This window comes from Scyliorhinus canicula, chromosome 9 (assembly GCF_902713615.1).
Source record: "Scyliorhinus canicula chromosome 9, sScyCan1.1, whole genome shotgun sequence".
Lineage (NCBI taxonomy): Eukaryota > Metazoa > Chordata > Chondrichthyes > Carcharhiniformes > Scyliorhinidae > Scyliorhinus > Scyliorhinus canicula.
This window is the reverse complement of record NC_052154.1, coordinates 140,773,129-140,792,473: the sequence shown is the minus strand read 5'-3', so window position 1 is coordinate 140,792,473 and position 19,345 is coordinate 140,773,129. Positions and strand designations below refer to the sequence as shown.

The 19,345-nt window shown below is 45.2% G+C and overlaps 1 protein-coding gene across 1 annotated transcript in view; it reads right to left on the bottom strand.

Annotated features, from left to right (window-relative positions):
- Positions 1-984: 984 nt before the first annotated feature.
- Positions 985-19,345, bottom strand: part of LOC119971749 (cathepsin D-like) — a 30,129-nt gene continuing 11,768 nt past the window's right edge. Inside the window, exons 3-9 of the mRNA XM_038807791.1 lie at positions 18,155-18,278; positions 17,117-17,235; positions 11,915-12,114; positions 10,963-11,085; positions 8,689-8,833; positions 8,208-8,306; positions 985-2,262 (exon numbers count right to left, since the gene is read on the bottom strand). Of these exons, the coding sequence (XP_038663719.1) occupies positions 2,101-2,262; positions 8,208-8,306; positions 8,689-8,833; positions 10,963-11,085; positions 11,915-12,114; positions 17,117-17,235; positions 18,155-18,278 (972 nt within the window). The 3' untranslated portion in view covers positions 985-2,100. The remainder of the gene's footprint in view (positions 2,263-8,207; positions 8,307-8,688; positions 8,834-10,962; positions 11,086-11,914; positions 12,115-17,116; positions 17,236-18,154; positions 18,279-19,345) is intronic.

The window sequence follows — 19,345 nt, the reverse complement described above, 5'->3', positions numbered from 1 at the left end:
TAAAAAAAAAAAATGAGGTGATTTATTTGAATAATACAGGGTAGACCCAGAAGTTGTTGCCTCGGTGTCATAACTCCCTGGGCTGGTGCATGGTCAATTCCAACCCCACTTGACGGGGAGTCACAACACAGGTGAAATTAGATCTTATTTAAAATAGTATCCGTGATTGAGCCCAATAAACTGCAGTCACCAGGTAGCTTTAACACAAGTAATCTTTTATTATGTACAGATTCATAATTAAACTGTAATTCATAATTAAGGGCAGCAGGGTAGCATGGTGGTTAGCATAAATGCTTCACAGCTCCAGGGTCCCAGGTTCGATTCCCGGCTGGGTCACTGTCTGTGTGGAGTCTGCACGTCCTCCCCCTGTGTACGTGGGTTTCCTCCGGGTGCTCCGGTTTCCTCCCACAGTCCAAAGATGTGCGGGTTAGGTGGATTGGCCATGCTAAATTGCCCATAGTGTCCTAATAAAAGTAAGGTTAAGGGGGGGGTTGTTGGGTTACGGGTGTGGGGTGGATACGTGGGTTTGAGTAGTGTGATCATGGCTCGGCACAACATTGAGGGCCGAAGGGCCTGTTCTGTGCTGTACTGTTCTATGTTCTATAAACAGACAGAATCTTTGATGCACTGGTATAACTTCCAGTTTGTTTCTGGTACTGCTTCCTTCTAGGCTGGAGATGGTTTCCTCTGCAAAGGTAGGTCTACTTTCTCTGTAGATTCAAGGCCATTTCAAGTTGACAGCAAAGATGTTCCAGGCACTCACTAGTTTTAGAACAATAAAGCAGGTCTCACTTCAGCGAGCAAGAGTACGAGAGAGAGTGCACATTTCTTCTCCTTCCAACGTTCTTCACTCATGGATCTGAATCATTGAAATTCCATTACCCAAACGCTGATGAGGTATTGTCAAATATACTTCAGGCTGAGATAATCAAGGGAAATTAAGAACAGAACAAAAGCAGAGTTGAAGTCAAAAATCAGCCACGATCATATTGAATGGTGGAGCAGGATCAACATGTAAGGTGTACTCCTGCTCCTATTTATTATGTTCCTCAAGATAATCGTGTTCCTCATTTCACAAGGAACTTGCATACAATGAACTCTGAATTCTAACATTATTAGACAAATGGCCATTTTATGTGCAAATGAATCAATGAATGCTTTAGTACAAGAAAAAAAAATCAGCAAGCACTTTTTGCTTTCTCCAAATAATGACACAAATTATTTTATAATTGATGCTCAACAAGTGTTGCATTGTTTGGAGTGCCGTTTGAACTTCGGACTCAAAATCAAAAGGGCCGTCAGCTGAATGGATGCTAAGGTTTCAAAATGATATACACATACAAATATGGATGGCAACAGCAACATGTTGTATTTCAGTTTATTTGATTCTATCTCCCTCTTTACAACAGATGCCAAAATATTCCTAAAACAATTAAAATTATGTAGATTATACAATAATTCTTCCATTGTTTAACAACCGTCTTTATTTGGTTGTTTTGTAGGTTCCATTTTTGCCTCACTTACTGATTTCTCAAACAGCAAAATTCTGATTTTTTTTCCCTTGACTCCTTCTCAAAAAGGTAATGATAATCTCATCTAGCACCTTCACCATTAGGACTAATATTCCTTCCTGTACTGGGTTAAGGAATACAAGTCCTTGACTAATCAGGGCTATATCTTTGCCACTTTCAAAAATGATATACATAGCTACTGACAGGTGATGGCCATGAAAGGGATCAGAAAGAGAATCGCAAGCAAAGTAAACTGGACTTGGAGGAATAATTACAAACAAGTGTCATCTCAAAACATCAAGGCAAATATTCAAACCACAAAATATCTTAAAAAGTAAAAACAAGAAGTACCATAGAGTGAAACGGATCACTAACCCTGAACAGAGAACTTTACATTCCCATTGTATCACTAGCATTCTGCTTCATTAGCTTGAACAGCCCAGAACCATCCATAATCAATCTCTTGGGAGTCATTGTCATAAAATTACTAGTCTAAGGGATTCTCATTGTTACTGTTGCAAGTTGGTTTTCAATATTAGGGCACTTCGATGTTTAATATTCTATTGAATTGTTGACATGGCAGTCATGGTTACACAGCCTTTGCAAATCCAACCCGATTATTGTCTCGGTCAAACTCTGTGTAGTACTGCCCAATAAATACATCTCCAAGAATCCACATTGGGCCAGCTGGAGGTGGAATGTCAAGGGCCATGAATCCACTCAGGCAGACAGTCATACCACCTTGCGTTTCCTGAAAAGGACAATGAACAAATATTAAATTACATCTTGAGAAACCAAACTTTTTCCCAAAGCCTAAGCGAAGATAAAACATTCAAAAATTAAGTTTTCATGTCCTGTAGCATTTACCATGGCCACAATTATGCACATTCTACGGTTTGCAGCAAGTGCCAAGGCTCCTTTGATAGTACCTACCAAACAAGGCAACCTCTGCCACCTTAAAGACTACGGCAGCATATAAAGAACAAAGAACAAAGAAAAATTACAGCACAGGAACAGGTCCTTCGGCCCTCCAAGCCTGTGCCGATCCAGATCCTGTATCCAAAACTGTCGCCTATTTTCGAAGGCTCTGTATCCCTCTGCTCCCTGCCCATTCATGTATCTGTCTAGATCATCTTAAATTATGTTATTGTGCCCGCCTCTACCGCCTCCACCGGCAATGCGTTCCAGGCACCCACCACCCTCTGCGTAAAGAACTTTCCACGCACATCTCCCTTAAACTTTTCCCCTCTCAACCTTGAACTCGTGACCCCTAGTAATGGAGTCCCCCACTCTGGGGAAAAAGCTTCTTGCTATCCACACATCATGATTTTGTAGACCTCAATGAGGTCCCCCTCAACCTCAGTCTTTCTAGTGAAAATAATCCTAATCTACTCAACCTCTCTTCATAGCTAGTGCCCTCCATACCAGGCAACATCCGGGTGAACCTCCTCTGCACCTTCTCCAAAGCATCCACATCCTTTTGATAATGTGGCGACCAGAACTGTACGCAGTATTCCAAATGTGTCCGAACCAATGTCTTATACAACTGTAACATGACCTGCCAACCCTTGTACTCAATACCCCGTCCAATGAAGGCAAGCATGCTGCATGCCTGCTTGACCACTATCGACCTGCGTTGCCACCTTCAGGGTACAATGGACCTGAACACCCAGATCTCTATCCATCAATTTTCCCCAGGGCTTTTTCATTTACCGTATAGTTTGCTCATGAATTTGATCTTCCAAAATGTATCACCACCCATTTGCCTGGATTGAACTCCATCTGCCATTTCTCTGCCCAACTCTCCAATCTATCTATATTTTGCTGTATTCTCCGACAGTCCCCTTCACTATCTGCTACTCCACCAATCTTAGTGTCACCTGTAAACTTGCTCATCAGATCACCTATACCTTCCTCCAGATCATTTATGTATATCACAAACAACAATGAACAACAATGGTCCCAGAATGGATCCCTGTGGAACACCACTGGTCACAGTTCTCCATTTTAAGAAACTCTCTTCCACTATTTGTCTCCTGTTGCCCAGCCAGTTCTTTATCCATCTAGCTAGTACACCCTGGACCCCATGAGACTTCACTTTCTCCATCAGCCTACCATGGGGAACCTTATCAAATGACTTACTAAAGTCCATGTATGACATCTTCCCTCGTCATTACATGTGAACACTTCCATTTCTCCTTAGGCACAAACCATTCTGACTTGAACATGGGTTTCATTGTTTTTGGGTCAAATTCTTGTCTACTTCAAAAACACATGGATTGCAATGGTTCAGGAGCCAGCCCACTGCTTCTTTCTCCAGAGATTAGCAATAACTGCTCACCATACCAGCGGTGATCAAATTCCAAGAACAAAAGGATTACAAAAAGACCTAGTAGCATCTGGCTCAAGACATCACCTCTGACTGACTAGTATCCAAATTTGGTGGGCAATGGACTTAGCGGAAATCTTTGAAGGGACAGGGTAGAGAGAGACAAGTGCAGAGAGTAGCCATCTTTAAATAAATTAATGAACATTACATCCTGGGGATGAGAAAGGGGTGGTGAGCCAGGGGCAGCTACACTCATCCAACCAGCAAGGGTGGAAGAAATACGAGCAAGAGAACAGACGATGGCCCGTTGACTGGTCTGCCATGGAATATAACTCATGTCTGATCTTGCGCTTCCCACTTCTCTCAATTTGCCAGAGCCCAAAAATCTGTTGATCCCAGCTTTAAATATATTCACCAAAGGTACATCTATAACCCTCTAGGGTAGAGATTCCAAAGATTCATAACCCTTTGCAGTGATGGAATTTCTCTTTGTCTCAATCCCAAATGATCCTCCACTTAACCAGAGACTGTGCTATTGCTGATGCAACCTCACCAACCAGCAGAAACAAATCTCAGGGGCTACCCTATCAAGCTCCTTCAGAACTTTGAAGAATTCAATAAGATCACCTCTCATTCTTATAAACCCCCAGAGAATACAAGCCAAATGTACTTGGATAAATCATAAAACAACCTCCTTTTCCCAGTGGCCAATGTCGTGAACCTTCGCTGTACCACCTCCAATGCAAGTATATCCTTTGTTGACCAAAAATATCTTGTTGACCAAAAAGGTGCAGTCTTCTTGATATGATCTCAGCAAAGCCCTGTACAATTGCAGCAAGACCTCAGCTCTCCAATCCCCTTTCAATCAAGACAAACATGCCAATTTCCTTCCCAATTGCTTGCTGTGCCTGCATGTTAACTTCTGCATTCCTTATATGAACACACCCAAGTCTCTTTGAACATCAACACTTACAAGATTCACACCTTGTGGACATCTGGTAGCAGCCATGGTGAGCGGTCACACACAGGACAGCTCCTGCTTGAAGGCATAGAGAAAGTTCTTTTTGTCTGAAAATTGGGTGTAACTTCAACAGAAAAGTATAACTGAAGGTCAGAGGAGAAGATCCCCCCAGGAGTGGTATGTCTGCGGATTATCAAACCCAGTAGAAGAAGGTCAAGGAGTTGGAAGAGACCTGTGGCGCAGCAGCCAGTGGAAAGATGACAGAGCGGAGAGGGTCAGTGCAAGTAGCAAAGCCCCAGATGGAACAGTTGATGGCCTTCATCAAGGAAGAGTTCCACCAACAGAGGAAGGAGATGCAGGATGATCGATATAAGGGGCTGTGGTACCCCTGAATGGCTCGATGGAGAGGGTGGAGAAATGTTTGGAGGCACAGGGGTCGCAGATCCAAGAGACTGAGAGGGTAATGGCATTGGAGGCGGAAGTGGGCTTTTAAAATACCTTTGCAAGACGTTGAGAGCAAAGGTGGAGGAGCAGGAAAACAGGTTGAGAAGAGAGAATCTGCAGATAGTGGGCCTTCCTGAAGGAATGGAAGGAGAGAGTGCCACGAGGTACGTTTCGAGGATGCTGGTGATGGGAGAGGGGGGTGCTGGACAAGGCTTGAGGTGGACAGAGCACACGGTATCTGAGGCAGACGCCGAGAGCAGGGGAGCCGCTGCGGGCGGTGATCGTGAGGCTCCATTGGTTTGTGGTGAAGGAGAAGATTCTGCAGCGGGCCAGGAAGAAGCGCAACTGCACTCTACCGGTGAAAGGTGACCTATGAAGCCCGGGAATACTATTTTGAGACCCCAGAAGCTGCCAATGACTAACAAGGAGCATAAACTGCTGGAGAACTGAACAATTTTGGGAGACTGAGTGCTGGGTCTTTGAAGTTATTGAGAATACAGGTAGAGTGGGGGTGTTTCTTTTCCTCCGATGTAGAAGGTTTTTTCTTCTTTTTATTGCTGGGTTGACAGAGGGTAACAGGGTGAAGAGTTTGTAGGGGACGGCTGTCCCCACCCCCCTCCTGCTGCTTGCGGCTGTCTTTTTTCTTTTTGCTAATCTTTGAGGGAAGTGATCTGCAGTTCGAGAGGAGTCTTCATTTGGGTGGGGCTGGGCGAGGACCGTGGGGAGCCTTCTTCACAGAACAGTGGTGAGGGTGGGGGGAGGTCGGTAGGAGAAGCCTTTGCGCAGGAGTTGCCGCGCTGGCAGGCAATCCAATGCTGGAAGTGAGGTGGGTGAGAAGGTAAAAGTGAAGAATGCAACGCGGCGAGGTTGGAGAACAACCATGGTCAGGGGCCATCTTAAATGGGCCAGGTACAGGGTGAAATTAACAGGGGAGAGTCAAGAAGGGGAGGGTGATAAGAGGGGAAATGGAGGTGCAAGGCTCCATCTCTTCACTGGTCTATTGCGCCCTCAGAAGTTCCATGTTATGGAACTTCCGAGGGCTCAATAGACCGGTGAAGAGATCTGGGGTCTTTACGCACCTCAGTAGTTTAAAAGCGGAGGTAGTCTTTCTGCAGGAGACGCACCTCCGCTTGAAGGACCAGATTAGGCAAAGAAGGGGATGGGTAGGTCATGGGACAGTTCTTAGACGAACTGGAGTTTCCACAGTTGGAACAAGAGAAGAGGCAGGCACTACAGGAGCCCTTGAAACTGAGGGAGGTATTGGACACTACAAGGGTTATGAAGTTGGGTAAAGACTGGGCCCGATGGTTACCTGGCGCATTTCTAGAAGGAGTTTGTGATGGACCTGGCAGCACACGTCTTGGGGGGGGCGCTTAATGAAAGAGGCGCTAGAGAAGGGGGAGCTGCTGGGGACGATGATGCAGGCAACAATCACACTGATACCAAAGAAGGGGAAGGACCCGTTGAAAATGGGTCATTTAAGCTGTTAAATACGGATGTGAAAGTGCTGGCTAATTTGGTGGCGGGAAGGATGGAAGATTGTGTCCCAAGGGTTGTTACAGAGGACCAAACAGGTTTTGTAAAGGGCAGGCAGTTTTCCAGTAATGAGGCTGTTAAACGTGATCATGATCTCATCGAGAGCCCAGGTACAGTGGTGTTCACAGATGCAGAGAAGACATTCAACTGGGTGATGTGTTGGTACCTGTCGAGGTCCTGGGAAGGTTCGGGTTTGGGCCAAAGTTTGTGGCATTGGTGTACATGTTGTACGTAGCACCGATGGGAGTGTACGGACCAACGATACATTTAGGCTGGCGGGAAGATAGGCCTGAACTTCTTGTGGGAAGGGGCAGGGGGCACCTCCTCCAGAAGTCTGTGTGCCCCCCAAGTTCCACCTGCAGCCAAATGCAGCATAGATTGGCTACAGGAACTAGCCCATCTGTCTTACTGCAGATGCTTTGTGCCTTCAGATAAAGAACCTTTCATTTCAAATTTTTTTAAAAAAAGACTTCTATTCCTTGGTGTCCTTATTGCTGAAGTACATTTTTTAAAAAGAAAATTAAACTCTCTCCCTTCCTGCTGCTGTTCTGATGTTTCAACCTTACTTGTCAACTTTTGAATTTCTAAATCCCCCTTCACCGGATCCCTCCAACCCACTGTTGGCTTCAAGCCCTGTCCACAGCCCTAGTTATATGATTGGCCAGGGCACTGGTTCTCGCCCTGTTCAGTGGATCACATCCCTGAATATGGATGTCATTGCCCGTGAATCAAAATCCCTTCTTTCCACACCATTGTTTGACCACCTGTTTAATTCTCCAATTGCTTGACGCCATGCCATTTGGTGGGTGACTCCAGTAACAATCCAGCGATTAACTTGGATGCTCCATATTTTATTTTGGTCCTTAACTCTTCATATTCTCTTAGCAGTATATCATTCCTGATCCTACCCATGCCATTGTTTCTCTCATGGACTACAACAGCTGGACCGTTCTCCATGAAGGTACTCTGCAACGGGGAGGTGTACTTAATCCTAGGCACCAGACAAAACAACTTTCAGAGCTTCAGAAATATGATCTATCCCCCACTATATTGTCTCCCATCACTACCAGATTCCTCCGTTTCCCCAATTTGAATGGCACCCTTCATCATCCATGGTGCCTATATCTGTTGGACAAAGTTAGGGGCCGAGGCTCCTCCATCACGACATGCTGGCTCCACATACCTGCCCGACTCAGTCACCCGCCCTGCCCAACTCCAGTAACCCCTCCTGCCCCTGACGTTAAGTGACTGCCCCCTGGAACAAAGTTTCCAGATAATGCTCTGATGACCCACAACATCCACAACTCAAACTCCAGCTCAGTGAGTCAAAGTTACCCAAGTTACAGATATGGTTAGCGCTTCAAAGTGGAGTATAACTATCTACTTTTGCAGATTTAAAAAAAAAAAATTTTTTTTAAATACCCACCTTAAGGATATACTGCTCTCCAGTTAGCGTAAAGGACTGCCCTCCCAGGATAAAGTTGATGGAAGGAAGTGAGGGAACTTTGTCACAGTCAACCTTGTACTGAGGAAGGGAAAATATGCAAGTTACCGTTGCAATGGTTTTATTACAATTTGTCGTATTTCTGTCACAGTTTTCCTTATGGAAGGATTCAACAGTTTATGGTTCCAAATATCCCACCAGCCTTCAGGCACATTCTTCAAGTGCCTGTCCTTCACATGAACTTGGATAGTAAGCATCAACAAACTTTTCTCAATCATCCCAATGGCATGATATCCAAGTCTGGTTCAATTATCACTCAATGTCCCACAGGGGCATTTTCCACGAGGGTTTGTGATCAGAACTCATTGTTTCACCACAGCAGCTCCCAGGTCAGGGCATCTTAGCTAACTTTGGCAGTAATAGAGAATGGGAGAAAACAGGCTGCAACTGCAGAAATTCTCACCTGTCCTTGAGCAAGTGGAACAGCTCCAATAGATTTCTGCAGGGCTGCAACTTCCTCAGCAGGCCCAGTGATCAAAGAGGTTCCCGTGTCTACAATAGCTGAGCAGCCATCTTTACACAGGGTCAATGTGTCACCAATAGAAACTCTACATCAAAAAGACAACACAGCAAGGTCAGGCCCCACACACGGGTATCTTGTAGAAATGCAGCGTTAAACCATTCATTCCTCAGGCAGAATCAAACGTTGAAGACCCATATCGAACATATAGGAGGGTTAAACACTACAATTTATACTTGCATACATGGAAGGCACGAAGATGTTTCAGAGACAAGAATTTTTGAAAAAGGTATTAAATAATAGCATAAAAAACATTAGCACATTTAAGAAACTTATGTAGAGGTTAATCTCTTGAAATGGTATAGGATATGCATTTCTCCCAGTGATTAAATTAACAGAGTTCATTTAAATCAAGTGATACAACTGTAAAATTATTCAATTAAGGAGGTAAAATCACCATGTTTTTGCAGAATATAGGTGTTACACGAGGGAGTTATTCGGAATTTGGGTCCAGAAATTAGATCAAAGATGTAGCAGGCAATTTAGGAGTGAAAATGTTTAAGGGGAGAAAACACCAGCAAGCAGGGATACGCCCACACCTGGCCAAGTTACACTGCGTTTTGGTGGGAATACACAGGATGCCCCAGATCCATTGTCCTTCGGGACACTCCGATCTGACCAGCTATTAGCTCATCACAGTCTGAAGGTCTCTTTATCCAGCAATGTGAGGTTAGTTGCATATCAATAGTATCTTGGGCAGGATGCTCCAATAATGGGGCTATGTCCCCCACGCCTGCAAAAAAAAACATGGGCGAATCACTCTGGACTTTCCAAGTCCAGAGCGATTAGTTTACCTGGATGGGCCTAGCAGGGCCCCAGAGTGCTCCTCGCATCTCTGGCTGCAGATACGGGGCCCTGCACCTCCGGTCGGGGGTCTGTGCATGTGCACGGCAGCAGCCTGTGTCGGCCGCCCCACGCAACATGGCAGACCCACACGGTGGAGCGGCACCGGAAACACAGGCTCACCCCCAGATTGCGCAGACCCGCGGATCAGTGGCCCCCGATTGATAGCCTGGCCATCCTGGAAGTCTCTCAGCACGGCCATGGACCGAGTCCGGTGCCGGCATGCCGAGTTCCCGACGGGTGGGACCATGAAAGAGCTACGCTGTCCAGAACTCGGCCAGTTGATATTGGAGAACCGCCGCAGAGGCCTCTTTCAACGGCCCCCGACCGGCACCGCACAGAAAACACGATTCGCGGCGATTCTCTGGGGAGAATCGCGGGAGTGGAATTGGACCCGATCTCGGGTTTGCCGCCCATTCTCTGCCCCCGCACCAATCGCGATTTCGGCGCAGAGGCTCAGAGAATCCCACCCCTGTTCTTTTGTACAAACGGGAGTGGGCAATCAAACAGCCAAGATAACGATGATAGGCTAAAGTCTGGAACCCCCAGAGAACCTTTGTTTGAGGGGCTAGGCAGAGCAGAGAGCGCGCGACAGAAAGAAAGAAGAGTACAATGTTTTGAACAGGTACAGGAGAAGGCTTTGGAAATCGACCGAGTGTGGTCATGCAAGTTGCCACCGAGGCAGACTTTGGGAAAGGGTTCTAAACAAATTTCCCTATTGCTTCATAAATGCAGGTATGCCTTTGTCTGACAAAATGCCTTTGTCTGACTAAATAACATGAGCTGAAGGTTCTGTTAAAGTGCCATTTAATGGGAACTGTGTGTTAAGATTAAGATGTAATCTGTTATTGTTAGGGAGTTTGAACACGGTTTTCTTTTAATAAAGTTTGTTCATAAAATAACTAAGCTCCATTTCTTATATCACTCCTTTAACAAATAGATTTTTCTATACTGCCTTTACACCTTAACAAAGTTATGATTCTTGTCCAGTCTCTTAGCCACTGTTGAGACCTGACCAGGTGTCCATAACAATAATTTTGCAAATGAACCAAAGTGATTAGTGCGAGATTAGTTTTGGAACTAGTATAAAATGAAAGTCATACATGATGGTCTGCACTATTGTTTCATTTGCACGATTGTACAAACTTTTGACCAATCCATAAAATTTTGGACAATAAGACACAGCTACCTAATAAAAAAAAGTAGGCTGAACGGCTATAAACACCTCAGCCACACTACCTTATGCACACTGCACAGAGGTGCTACAGATACACTACTGATCAGTGCTAGTCCTGAACATGCAAATAAGCTTACTTGTCCATTTGGATCTGCCAGTACGCCTGCCGGGTCACATTCAAATAGAAGAATTCGCCAGTGTAGTACTTGGGGTCAGTTCCACCTAACAGAAGCTCCCCGCCAGGCTGTGTGTCAGGGTTCCTAGAAATAGAACAAGAACAGCATCTCCATCATCTTGAACAATAAAAATTTATAGATTTAGTTATGCTGACTGGTCTTTTAAGCCCACACATGAGTATCCCAAAACTTAGAATTAAATAGAACAAAAAACAAGTCTCGTTCTGGGCACGTTTAGCCACCTGCAGCACTGGGAAAAACCCCACTATTCAATGGCATTTGGCCGTTACTTTCGGCTTTGGCCTCGGCAGGGAAGAGCCTGTATAGAGGCCGCACTTGCATTCCCTGCACTGACGAGCCCATTTTTCAAAGGGCACCACGATCTTTCGACCCCCTCAGGGATCCCACCACAGCCATCGACTCTCCCACTGCATCCAACGTACTTCTATGGTCCTTGAGCCTCACCGCTTATGGGCAAGGCAACCTGGACCCAACGCCTTGTATGGGCAACCTGGCACTATCAGCCTGGCACTGCCAGGGTGCCCAGAGCCCAACCAACTGGGCCTTCAATGGCCTGGGAGAAACCACCCCCCCCCCCCCCCCGTGCTGTTACGACTGATCCACGTTTGTGTGCACCAGTGCCAAATGGTGTCATAGCGAGGTCTCCCAGACATGGCTGATTGGTCCGGGTGAATCAGACGTAGATAGATATTTAAATGAGCCAAATTGTTCACTTTTAAACATGTTCATCTAGATTATGCCGAGAGAGAGAGATCCAGATCGCAACGTTGTCGTGATTTTGTTGAATCCCACGATACATTGAGCACTGTGAACCTTGTGATGAGGCCTCTCATGAGATTAAACAGCCGCTCCAAGTCGGGCGTGATGAGGCAGGTAGTGTCCTACATCTTACCTGTTCAAATAGAAGGAGAACACGTTCCTTTGCACCAGTTTCTGCTTCATTATATTGTCAAACACCGGAACAACTCCATCAACTGAGATACGTGGATAGGCCATGCCGAGAATACCATCAAATTTAGCAGCAATGAAAGCTGCACCAGGCTGTTTGATGGCCTCACCAAACAACTGATTCTGAACTTTGATATCACCAATCTGTAGAACACAAGCAACAATCCACATTTAAAAAAAAAGCTACTTTCCATAGTCTTCCCATCCAAATTAAAATGGATTGGTTGATACCCAATCTCTCTTCACTAATAAGAAGAACCTCAAGTGATTTGAATCGGAAGAATCACAATAGTTGTTTTTGATCATAGAATCTACAGTGCAGAAGAAGGAGGCCATTCGGCCCATTGAGTCAGCACCAGCCCTTGGAAAGAGCACCCCACGCCTCTTCCCAATAACCCCGTCACCCCACCTAACCTTTTTGGACACCAAAGGGTAATTTATCATGGTCAATCCACCCAACCTGCACAACTCGACGGTAGAGGAAACCCACGCAGACTCGGGGAGAACACGCAGACTCTGCACAGACAGCGACCCAAGCCGGGAATCGAATCTGGGACCCTTCAGCTGCGAAGCAACTGCGGCAACCACCGTGCTGCCCTACTCCACTAGGTTCTCTATCTCCCTCCTGAATTCTGACTAGTCGTTGTTCGAGATCCGACCCACTATGGTCGTGTAGTCATGTAGTCAGCAAACCTGCAGATGGAGTTGGAACCACATTTTGCCGCCCATGTTGTGGGTGTATAGGTGTGGGGGTGGGGGGCGGCAAATATGCAGCCTTACGGGGCCCCGGTATTGAGCACTATCGTGGAGGAGGTGTTGTTGTTTATTCTTACTGACTGTGCTATGGGTCAGAAAATCAAGGATCCAGTTGTTGAGTGAGGAGCCAAGTTCTAGGTTTTGGAGCTTTGATCAGAGTTTGAATAGGATAACGGTGTTGAAGGCGGAGCTGTAGTCAATAAATAGAACTCTGATACAAGAGTCCATGAGATGCTCCAGGGATGAGTGTAGGGCCAGGGAGACAGAGTCTGCTGTGGACCGGTTGCTGTGGTATGCAAATTGCAGTGGATCTAGGCATCCTGGGAGTATGGAGTTAATGTAACTCATGACCAACCTCTTGAAGTACTTCAGTACAATGGATGTCAGGGCTACCAGACGGTAGTCACTGAGGCACGTTGCCTGGCTCTTCTTTGGTACTGGTATGATGGTGGTCTTCTTGGAGCAGGTGGGGTCCTCGGAACGGAGTAGGGAGAGGTTGATGATCTGCCAGATTGTCCGCGCAGGCTCCGAGTGCACGACCAGGGACCCCATCCAGACCGTCGCCTTCAGAGGGTTCACTTTCAAGTAGATCGATCAGACTTCAGAAGCTGTGATGGTGGGTATGGGTGTGCCCGGGGACCGCTGGGGCAGTAGACAGCATTTCGACGGTTTCCGGCTCGAACCGGGCATAGAATGGATGGAGTTCATCGGGGAGGGGTGTGCTGCTGCCAGAGATACTGTTCAGCTTTGCTTTGTAGGCCGTTATGCTGTTTAGTCTAGGTCCGAGGCATTCAAGTCAGGCGACCCTGACCTCAAGAAAGCCAGATATGATCTAAAGAAATCCATCAAAGATGCCAAAAGACAGTACCGGACCAAGCTCGAGTCCCAGGCTAGCCACACGGATCCCCGCCATCTATGGCAAGGTCTGTAAGACATAATGGGCTACAAGATGAAGGCATGTAAAATCATCGGCTCCAACGTACCCATCCCTGATGAGCTCAGCACATTCTATGCCCATTTTGAGCAAGATACAGGGCTATGGATCAGGTGCAGGAAGGTTGAGTTAGGAAGGGCACCTGGGTGTTCTCTGACTGGCATGGACAAGATTGGCCAAATGGCCTCCTTCTGTGCCTTTTCTAGAATTCTAGGATACTCCACGAAGCTTTTGCTTCTGCAGTCATTATTCCAATAGTCACAAATCATTTTTCCTCCTCGAGACTTGATGGTACCAACCTTTTCTAGGGTGTAAATAGATTCCCATCTCTCCAGCAACTATTGACTTGCTTTTCTTCTTTCCAGTAAAACACTTATGCAAAGTGATTCAACATCTTGCAGTTAGCCTGCTGTTTTCATAAGCTTTTACACACTTAAAAATGGTGACCTCCGCAATAATGACATCCTGTACTCTGGCCATTCTGGAAATAATTCTTCTTTTTCTTCATTGCAAGGCCTGGGCTGGCTTTCAGCACAGCACAAAGCCTTTGGCAGCTCTGCCATTAATACTTTGCAGCCAGTTAACAACCTAATTTTCTGCACGTCAATTGCTTTCTTGAGGGAAAGTTTTTTCTTCTCTTAGTAAATGCATTCTGACGGCAGAATGATTTCCCATCTCTGATCATATTTTTTTTGCCCCAATTCACAAGATTCAGTTAGACGTCTCAGTGCAGTCACACACAGATCTCCCCCTCCCCTCAAGTTCTGGCATTGAACAGGCACGGTTCATAAACATTAGTACAAGGTTCAAAGTGGGTTTTCACAAGACTCGCTTTTCTGCTCCTCAGCAAGATATTGGGCGCAATACCACTTGGGAGCACTCCTTCCCCAGTGCTGATAACAAGAGCTGCGACTCTTATTTTAACTCTTATGGCAATTTCATAGTTCTGCCATTGAGACTTCATTCTCAAATCTCCTTTCATCTCTATCGGAAGTGGTGCTGGAATATTCAAAACGCTACTGGCTCGTTGAGCATAAAAATTACAGACCGAAATGTTGGCTGCCCTTTCTTACAGCAGCTGGCCCTCAGCTATCAAAATCCACTAATTTCAGCTGCACACTCCTGACACCATGCCCCATGTGGTGAAAAAATTGCTTCTGCTCTCAAGCCTTTATACAGAAAAGGATTACATAGGTCATATAAATGGTCACATCAATGGCCACAATGCAAAGACACCTCCCCAGCCAAGTATCTTTCCAAAATAATCAGGGATGGGCAATAAATGTTGGCCTTGCCAGTGATGTTCCCATACCAGGAATGAATAAATCAACAACCTCGCCTCTTGCAGCTACAGGTAAAGAGCATCCCCATTGCCCACAAAATGCCACAATTAAGCTTTCCCCTTTTGATTTGGAAAACAACAGCAACACAGCAAACGAGGCTGGTAATTATGGAAAATTGAACAAGTAGAATGCGCCCACATGGTGCTTCCTGCAAACATCAGAATGGGAAAGAAAAAAAAGTCAGGAGTGATGGGATCTCTATTCAAATAAAATCCGCAGTGTTCCCGTTACTTTCCCATCTACCTTGATGAATTACATATTTTAACTGTTCATTTTATATTATGAGGCAGTCCTGCATTAACTGTTCATCTGAGGCAGAGCAGAAATGCTGCTGAAAGTGGTCCAATAGTGGACAGGCATATAAAACGGTTTAGAATGTATATAAGCCACACATTGTGAGATAGAATCATAAGAGGTCTACAGCACAGAAAGGCCCTTCGGCCCATTGTATCTGCACCAGTCAAAAAACACCATCGAGCTATTCTAAACCCATTTTCCAACACTTGATCCATAGCCTTGAATGCCTTGGCATTGCCAAGTGCTGAATACTTCTGACATTTTCTGAGGCTTTCTGCCTCCACCACCCTTTCAGGCAGCCAGTTCCAGATTCCCAGCACTTTCTGGGTGAAACCGTTTTTCCTCACTTATGCCCTTGGTCATAGAACCCTCCACCAAGTTTCTTCCCGTCTACTATCTCTGCCTCTCATAATTTTATACATCTCAATCATGTCCCCCCCTCAGTCTCCACTGCTCCATGGAAAATAACCCAGTCTATCCAATCTCACTTCATAACCAAAACTCTCGAGCCCAGACAACATCTTGATAAATCGCCTATGCACCCTTTCCAGTGCTAGCACATCCCTCCTATAATGTTGATTTCAAAACTGAACACAATACTCTAGCTATGACCTTACCAACAAGTACATACCCTCCCTGCTCTTAAACTCATGTCTCTGCTATTAAAGGGAATTATTCCATAAGCCTTCTTAACCACTCTATCCACCTACCCGACCATCTTAAGGGACCGGTGTACATGCACACCAAGGTCCCTCTGATCCAAAGGAAGGTCGCTCTGATCCTTGGTGCTTCCCAGGGTCCTGCAGTACATCATGTATTCCCTTGCTTTATTTGCTAGACTGGCCTAACTAGGACAATGAGGAATCATTCAGTGCAGGAGGCCGCCATTCGGCCCATCAAGCCTGCACTGGCTCTTGGAAAGAGCACCCCACTTAAGCCCATGCACCAACCCCATCACCCACCTAACTTTTTTTTGGACACCAAGGGCAATTTATCATGGCCAATCCACCTAACCTGCACATCTTTGGACTGCGGGAGGAAACTGGAGCACGCGGAGGAAACCCACGCAGACACGGGGAGAATGTGCAGACTCTGCACGGACAGTGACCCAAGCCGGGAATCGAACCTGGGATGCTGGAACTGTGGAGCAACTGTGCTAACCACTGTGCTACCAGCTGAGGAGAAAGGAGTTAGGTGCCAGACCATCCCCACACACGCATACCACCACCCCCCCCCACCCCCCCATGTTAGAGGCAAAGATGCAACATTGGGAAAACCCTGATATTGTTCCTGGGAAGCAAAGCATTATGACGTTATGAAGGACAGAATCTTAATACCATGCAACACTCAATATTGTACAGGATCAATTGTATAGCATCTTCAATTTCCACAAGGGTATGGTGCCTAATGGAATTGAAATGCCCTTTGGACATTGCATCTAAAGTCACCTGAAGATTTTAAGCCACTGTTCACTACTTTTGCCATCATCCATTGTTTAAAATATATGGGGGGGTGGGGGAGGGGAGGAGATTGGTGAACATGAAGCAAAATGCAAAACCACGGCCTTTTCACATTTTTGTTCCTCCAAATAGGGAATGATTGCCTCTCCAACATACGTACGGGACACAAGTGAGAAACTGCAGCAGCTGAAGTTGATGCGTCAGAAACTAAATACCTTTCCTCTGTAGAACAGAGGGTTTCACACAATTACAATACTTCACAGTGCCTTACCCAAAAAGAACTAGTTTAAGTTATTGGTCATTATGATATGCCAACCTTGTTCTCCTGAGCAGATTTTAAAAAGCTCTGTACATACCGTAACAGTGTCCTGGCTGAGGTACCCCGATAGGCTGCCAGTGCCATACTGAATAGCAAATTCAGTCCCATTCTTCATGTATGTGCTGGAATTCTTAGCATTATACTTGTGATGCAACCCTTTTTAAAAGAAAGGTAAAAGATAGAAAAATATTTGGTGCGAAAACCAACACAATTTAGTTCTCATACTACAGATGCTGCTGGTGAAATGACTACCAAAATGATAGTTTCTTCCCCAGACGCTAAAAGCTACACCCACTCCTTATTTATGGAGAAGAATCAAATACTGACCTGCCTGTCCATCTTCCAACATCACTCATTTTATCCCCAGACTTCAAAACAACGAGCATGTGCATCCATTCTTCAAACAAACAATCTTCAGGCTTTTCAGAATGAAGCTTGACACTCACCAAATGAATTTGCCTTTGCTTGCTTTCTAAATAATTATGGGCATCATTCCAGCTTAAAATATTTTGCTCAAAAATCTACACACAATGAACTTTCGACAGACCTTGTAAAGTACGAATGATGTCAGATTCTGGGACCATTTTAAATTCCATGTATATTTTCAGCAGGGGTATTACTTTATATATTAAAAAGCTGATATTTCGTATGGAGACCACTTTCCTTTCTACTGGATCATACTGGTCAGTGACAGAAGAGATCTTCTATAGCAGTTCCAAGTTGCTGGAGAACCACCCACCTTGCCTAGGTACATGCATGGCATGTTCTCTATTTAAAACTTATCCAGATCTATTTTTTTGCCAGCCAAGCAGGATTTACTGATGTAAAAGATCTCTACGATAGCTGAGCAACATACCTGAACCCATTACTACATTAGTGGAACATTTCCCCATTTTCTTAATTAGTTCAACTGATTTTTAATCCAACTCCAGACTCCATGGTGTCATCAGTGTCATGCTTACTTCCCCAAAAGGTAGAACAAAGCACTACTCCAGCAATTCATATGCACAAACATTTCCCAGCCAAAAAGCTGGGCACATATTTTACAAAAAAAGAGACAGAAAAATAAACTTACAGCAAGCAATATCTGTTAGAGAACAATGAATCGAGGGAACCCAGAGGTTGGATGAACCAGTGTCAAACACCACAGTGAAGCCTTGAGGTGGTGTGCCAATACCAATCTCCCCATAGTACTGGGCCTGAAAAAAAAAGTAGATTAAACACTCAGATAATGCTCAAGAAATATTTGCAGATCCCCATATTTCTTACATGAGGTATACATTGAAAATAGTAAAAGACATTGCCTATCCACGGTCATCCCTTTAAGTAACGTTTCCCAATCTATCGTAGCCAACTTGCACCTCATGCCATTATAGTTCTTTACGATTCAGGATCAGAACCATTCCTCAGCCTTCCAAAACCCAGAAAATAGTTTGTGTAATTGTTCCCTCAGAGTTTAGGCGTCCAGGCGATCTGCTAAATCGACTCTACACTCCCTCCAAATCCTTTCATCTTTACTAGAGTGCAATGCCCATTATGGCTGCAGAATGTTCCAACCAGAGTCTTGTTTAACTGCAGCACGATTAAGTCTTTGTATCCAATTTCTCTACCTATAAAAAGGCCATTATTCCATTAGCATGTTTTTACCCGTTCACTGCATCGAGTACACCACCCTCACCCCACAGCCTCTTTGGGTTTTCCAGCTGGCCGCCATTTATAAAAGTATCAAATTCCATCTTTTATTAGGTCCAAAGTAGAAGTCTACATTGAAATATTTGCACATTCTCCCACACCACCCAGTCACAACCTATCGATATCACAGAACATAGAAACTTAAGTGCACAAAAAGGCCCTTCTAAATCTGCACCGCCACATGAAAGACTCCTGATCTGCCAATCCTAATCCCATTTGCCAGCACTTAGCCCACAGCCTTGAATGTTAAGATCTGCCAAGTGCTCATCCAGGTACTTTTTAAAAAGGATGTGAGGCAACCTGCCTCTACCACCCTCCCAGAGGGCACATTCCAGAACGTCACCATCCTCTCAATGCTTCTATTTATGAAGCCCAATATTTCATATGCTTTGCTAACAAACATGTCCCACCACTTTCAAAAGGTTCAAGTGCATGCACCCACAAGTCCCTCCAATCTGCACTGCATTGCCCCATCCCCACCCAGGACAAAAGGTAATAAACCAAACTGGTCCTGCTCAAATCTTCAGTCTTTGAGAATCGAACTAACCCAACTGGATCTGCAGTTGGGATGCTA